Source organism: Salpingoeca rosetta (genome assembly GCF_000188695.1).
Source record: "Salpingoeca rosetta unplaced genomic scaffold supercont1.6, whole genome shotgun sequence".
NCBI classification, from domain to species: domain Eukaryota; class Choanoflagellata; order Craspedida; family Salpingoecidae; genus Salpingoeca; species Salpingoeca rosetta.
Window position 1 is genome coordinate 404,028 of NW_004754928.1, and position 6,395 is coordinate 410,422.

Below are 6,395 nucleotides of genomic sequence, written 5' to 3' on the forward strand. Positions count from 1 at the left end.
TTGCGCGCTCCTCGGCCAGCTCCTCATGCATCGCCAGCTTGCTCTGGTGGCAGCCCATCTTTGCTCGTTTGCTGTGCTGACGGTTGCAGACACAGTGGGGTGTGGCGGTGTGAGGGTGAAGTGAGGCGTGAAGTAAAATGAACGCACGCTGTGTCTGCTGTGTCTGTTTGTTGGCTGTGAGGGCGTCGCCAAGCATGTGCACAGGCAAACAAACAAACAAAATGCGCTGCACGCCGGAGTGTGCAGCGCAGAGCCAAAACGCGCAAAAGCGAGTACATGGGAAACGACGTAAACGCAATGTCACGAAGAAATAATTGAAAGGGGCGTGGTGAGTGTTCAGTTGGTTGGGCAACGCCCCCTCCCACCTGATGGCCTGATGGCAACGACGACTGAGGACTTTAAAGACTAGCCTGTTGTCAGCGAGGGTCTGTGTGTGTGACTGTGATCTTATGATCCTGGCGTTGATGGTGTGTAAAGTCTTCTTCTTGGTGGTGGCAGGAAGACTTTGCCCTCGTTTGAGAAAGCTGCGGTCGAGAATACGCTAGTTGGACGAAATGAGACATGCAACAAGGTCATCATCGCTCATATCATGGTCAATCAACAGATCACTACATAGATCAAACATTCACTCTTGATCTCAGGATCTCTGACGTGCTCACTCACTCGAGTGGGCAGTCGACGCCGCGACAACCTCAAGCATAAATGCATGGGTATGATGAATGCCACACACCAGCCCAGCAGCTCATCGAGTGCAGGCGACCCAGTGTTCTTGATCTCCTCTCTGTGTGCTGACTTGCACTTTTCCACTCTGAGTACATGGAACAGTGCTGACCTGATGTGCTGAGCGCAAGCTGATGCATAGCCACTCTTGTATTGTCACCACAACAAGAAGTGTTGAAGGAACTTTGATACGCACGCAATCAAAGAGGTGCCATCAAGGGGTCGTCAGGCATGATTTATGGTGTTGGTGCCAGCAATTAACAACACGAAAGAATGCGCGACAGAAGGTACACAGGCACACACCATGAACGCGTCCTTGCCCTCCCACCAACAACACACAAGCAATTCAGTAACGTGGTGGTCCTTGGGGTCTCTCCAGACCTGCTAACCTGCGCCATGCACTTGAACAACGCAACATGTGTGTTGTGGGTCACAAATACCGTGAGGAGTGGGGAGAAAAGCACAAGTATCCACCTGAAAGCACACATAAGGCACAACAGAACACAATATGTACAGCCCATGCAACCCAATACACACACACACCACACACACACACACACACACACACACACACACACACACACACGCGCGCGCGCAACCCAATACACACACACACACACACATACACAACTCACCATCCAGCAAACGCTGTCCTTCTGCTCATGGTGGCCCAATGACATCCGTTCCTCGTCCTCCCTCGTCTCTTGCCCAATCAAACCTTGAGCACGCCGTGCCAGCTCTCGCCCTCCACCACCACCCACATCAGCACTGGATCCATACACAGCTCCTTGCCCACGCCATCTCCTGCAGGAGAGCCTCCTGTGATGCTGCATGGAAGCTCACCAGCATCACTGCTGCTGCTGCTGCTGCTGATGGTGGTGGTGGTGGTGGTGATGGTTCCTCTCTCATGTGGAAACTATTGTCCAATGGATCAAACAACAGATGCGGTGTGATCCCTTTCCACGAAGCGATGCGACACTGGGCACATTGCGGCTCGTTTGATCTCTGTCGAATGAATGGCTGTTTGATTGGGTGGTTCAGGTCGGTGTGAGCAACAGTAGTCGAGAGGTGGAGAGGTGGAGAGGGTCAACGCTTGCAAACTTGACAACACGCACACACACATGCACAGGATCATTCTCATCATGTCAGCCCTTCTCCCGCCTTCTGTGTCGCCACCATCGCCACCTCTACACACTTTCGTGTACATGATCACTGTGACAGCAGAGGTAACAGAACCACTGCCAGCACACCAAACATCATCATCAGCATCATCATCAGATGTCAACACGCACCCATCATCGTCGTGTGCAGTGGCCACAACCAACCAGACCAACCAACCAGCGAAGGAGCACAACACACAAACTTGCCACTTCAAGTTCGGAGGATTGTGCGCATCATTCATAGACTTTCGTCAACCAACCAACGCATGTCAACCAACCACACACACACACACACACACAGCACACACACACACACACACACACACACACACACACACACACTCTCTCTCTCTCTCTCTCTCTCTCTCTCTCTCTCTCTCACACACACACATACACACACACACAACATGGAGTGCTGGAAGCTGGTGGCTGCGCGCGTCATGTCGATGCCAGACGGCGACGATGCGTCGGGCACGCTCGAGGGGTTTGACGTGAGACACAAGGCAGATTACGGCAAGGCACGCGCTGTTCTCAACCTGATGTTCACCTGCCGCGAGCTGTACCATGACTTGCCCTGGGCCGTGCCCAAATGGTACCTTGCGAAAGTGCTGGAACAGGCCATCAGTGCTAAGAAACTCAGGTACAGCTATGTGGAGGACAGAAGCCACTTTGGCGCACAAGGCTCCGTGCCCGCATATTCCAACCTGAAGTTTGAGAACGACCCTTACCCCACCGTGTCAGATTGGCTCGACACCTTTCAAGCCGCGCTCCTCCCACCGCTGCGGGTGCGAAGAACCCCTGATGACACCACCGGTGAGGACACCACCAACGAGGACAGCAGCGAGGACAGTGGCGGCAGTGACAGCATCATGGTGTGGATGGAGAACCGCTTCCTTGCCTACTCCCGGCTCGGCGTGACCTGGGCCAGCGACCTCCCCTTCTTGCAAGCGCGGCTGAAAAGCATTCGACCCTCAACCGACGACTTTTGGCAGCAGTTTGCTCAGCACGGACGCATCACATTCAAATGCATACGCAACATCAAAGCATGGGCTGCTGCAGTGGGCGCAGGACGTGCAGGGCAGCGACAGGGGAGGGGAGGGAGGAAGGCGCAGAGGCGCAGGAGGAGGCAGAGGAAGGAAGGCGCAGAGGCGCAGAAGGAGGCGGAGGAGGAGGAGGAGAGGAAGGAGGAAGAAAAGCAGCAGCAGCAGCAGCAGCAGCAACAACAACAACAACAACAACAACAACAACAACAACAACAACAACAACAACAACAACAACAACAACAACAACAACAACAACAACAACAACAACAACAACAACAACAACAACAACAACAACAACAACAGCAGCAGCACCAGCACCAGCACCAGCAGCACCAGCAGCACCAGCAGCAGCCGCAGCAGCCACACCCCGCCCTGTTTTATGCCACGGTCGAGTTCAACAGCCAAGCAGATGTGGACCGCTTGAACGAGCTGCGTTCCACAGCGTTGGGTGGTGCACGTGCAGAGAAATTGGACATCACAACCACAGCACCGTTGGCCTCCCTAAATATGTGCAACGCAAACACGCTTGTCTTGCAGGACATGTTCCATATGGTGGAAAGCGTCACTTTTCGCGACATTGGACATATCCGATGGCACAGCATATCGTCCGAGCAAACCACCCTCCAAGGCGAAGTGTCCAACGTCGGCGGCATCAATTTTCATCACAGCATCGAACGCAACAGCTTTGCACTGTTCGCCGGCTTGCACAGCATGAGGATCACAAGCCAACACGCGGACCTGACACCGCTTGCTGGCATCAGCACGCTGGTGCTTGACCATGCGACCGTGGACGACCAGTCTGTGCTTGCAGATGTGGAGGAGCTTCATATGCACCAAGCGCCACTGGAGATTGACACGCTCAACGCCAAGCGCATTACGCTGACGGGCGAGATGCCGGCTCGCGTTCATCTTCCCAACGCCACCCACTTCTGGCTGAGGCAAGGCTCCTGGAACATGGATGTGGAGTTTGTGCTTCCACCACACCTCGACACGATCGCGATTGAAAGCAGGGACCCAAAGATTCCACAGTTTGAGCACGCGCGGGTGCTGGACCTCGAATTCGATAGGAGTTCGGCCTGTCTGGCGTGGGAGGTCGACCTGTCTGGCGTGGCACACCGCGTCGACAAGCTGGTGATTCGCAACGCACGCATGCTGCACACCAGTGCCGGCGACCCCTTGGGCGGCCTGCTGCATGTGCCAGACAACGTGCACGTATGCTTGGACGACGTCCGCACCCCTCTGACCGGGAACGTGCTGCCGCTGTGCGTGAAGGAGTTGTGTGCGTATGGTCGCACAGTTCTTCACGGCGCTAGGCCCTCTGTTCGTTTCGAACACGCTTCCGGCACGTGCTTGGCCAACGTCCCGCTGCTGTACCTCAGTTGCCACCGCTTGCGCGACGTGGATGTCCTGCGTGGGCGGAGGCAGCTTCACTTGTCAGAGGTGACGCTTCATGGCAAGATTAGGGACTGCAACCACGTGTCGCTCCTGGCTTGTAAGGGTGCTGCTGACGTGAGTGAAATCAAATGGTTGCGGCTGATGACGGCCTTCATCATGGCAAGCGATTATGACCTTGACGACCCAAGCGATCCCCGTCGCAAGAAATCGGCACTTTCACTACATGTTCAGCGCATTCAACGCGTGTTCATGTGCGAACTTCTCGACTGCAGAGTCATAGACTTCTCGTGCTTCCGCAACGTCCACTGCCTCGTCCTGAAACGTTGTGTGTTCGATGATCTGAGTGCGCTGACGTCGGTTGGCTGCCTGATGGTGCACGACTGCATCAGTTTTGACGAGCGGTGGTCGTGGCCGGAGGTGGTGCTGGTGAACCGAACACCAGAGGATATGATGGCCGTGCTCAGGAGGGGGAGGAAGAACAGGTTGTGAGGGCGTGAGGGTGCGACGGTGTGTGTGTGTGTGTGTGTGTGTGTGTGTGTGTGTGTGTGTGTGTGTGTGTGTGTGTGTGTGTTTGGTTCGCTTGACTTTGATCATCTCTTCAACGTCTCTCCCCCGTTTCGCTTTCCGCTTCTGCCCCATCTCTCCACCAACGTCCTCTCCTCGTGCCACCAAGCTTTCTCTCCATTGTCCATGGTTCAAAGGCTCACTGCTGCTCGTTTGTCTCATGCTCAGTGCATACGCTGGCCACTGTATCGACGCCAACATTCTTGACTCGTGGGACACGTGTGTCTGTGTCTGTTGGAGACAGGGTTCACAAGTGTTTCCTTTCAACCACGACACCACAGTAAACGTGACACGACATGCACGTGTCATAGAAAGGGGGGACAAGATGATGTTCTTTGGTGAGGTACTGGAACGAAGCGAAGAAACGCGCTAGGTCAAGGTCGTGCCAGGCAGCGAGTATATAACAGCAAAGAGACGAGGGGTGTCAGCAGGTGGTGTCGGAAAGTGAGTGCGCCATCAGTCTCGCCCCGCAGAGGCTGGGGACATGTGTGCATGCAGTGCTGAGCAGAGGAAGCGCAGGATCAGGTTTCGACGCGCCGCAGAGGATCGGTGGACGGCTTGAGCGGAGATGAAGCGAAGCAGGAGGTTGCGTTGTGTGGGGAGTTGTCGCTGTTGAGCAGAGGGAGTTGCGGTGGACTTTTGCTGTTGTGTCGATGGCCCAGTAGGTTGTTGCAGAAGCAGCGCAATCAAGGATTGCTGTCCCATCTTGGTGTGTGGGTGGTCCGGGCCAAGTGTGTCCAGCCAGATGCTAACTGCTTGTTGCACCACAGTCAATGCCTTCCCGTACTCCCCCTTGCTGTGGTACACGTGGCCCAGGTTGTGGTATGTGGTTGCTGTGGAGGGATGCTTCTCCCCCAACGTATCCAGCTTGATCTGCAGGCACTTTTGGAAGTAGTGGATGGCGCGGTCACACTCGCCCTTGCGGGTGTACCCGCTGGCCAGGTTGTTGTATGTGGTTGCTGTGGATGGATGCTCTTCCCCCAACGTGTCCAGTTCTATCTGCAGGCACTTGTGGTAGTAGTAGATGGCGCGGTCGTACTGGCCCTGGCTGTTGTACACACCACCCAGGTTGTTGTATGTGCTAGCTGTTTCCGAGTGCTGTCCCCCCAACGTGTCCAGCTGTATCTGCAGGCACTTCTGGTAGGAGTGGATGGCGCGGTCATACTCGCCCTTGCTGTCGTACACCTGGCCCAGGTTGTTGTATGTGGTTGCGGTGTCGGGGTGCTTCTCCCCCAACGTGTCCAGCTTGATCTGCAGGCACTTCTGGTAGTAGTGAATGGCACGGTCATACTGGCACTTGCTGAAGTACACAAGGCCCAGGTTGTTGTAGGTGGTTGCGGTGTCGGGGTGCTTCTCTCCGAAGATGAGCAGTTCTACACCCAACGCTTGCTGAAGAATGTCTCCGCGCTATCGTGCTCTCCGAAGTCATGCATGACTAATCCCACTCGGTTACACATTGGTGCAACTCTTGGGAGATGTCTCCTGTCTTCATCTTCCTTCCACGAATGACTTC

At 55.1% G+C, this 6,395-nt stretch overlaps 2 protein-coding genes across 2 annotated transcripts; one reads left to right on the forward strand and one right to left on the reverse strand.

The window, feature by feature from the left end:
- The first annotated feature begins 2,259 nt into the window (after positions 1-2,259).
- Positions 2,260-4,814, forward strand: PTSG_02651 (uncharacterized protein). The gene has a single exon (XM_004996093.1). The coding sequence runs from the start codon at positions 2,288-2,290 to the stop codon at positions 4,805-4,807; it is 2,520 nt and encodes an 839-aa protein (XP_004996150.1). The 5' UTR covers positions 2,260-2,287; the 3' UTR covers positions 4,808-4,814.
- A 524-nt stretch (positions 4,815-5,338) lies between these two features.
- On the reverse strand, positions 5,339-6,374 carry PTSG_02652 (mbre TPR repeat protein; the record flags this gene model as incomplete). Its single annotated transcript, XM_004996094.1, has 2 exons — positions 5,339-6,235; positions 6,336-6,374. 2 exons carry the CDS (start codon positions 6,372-6,374, stop codon positions 5,339-5,341), a joined length of 936 nt encoding a protein of 311 aa, XP_004996151.1.
- Between the last annotated feature and the right edge of the window lie 21 nt (positions 6,375-6,395).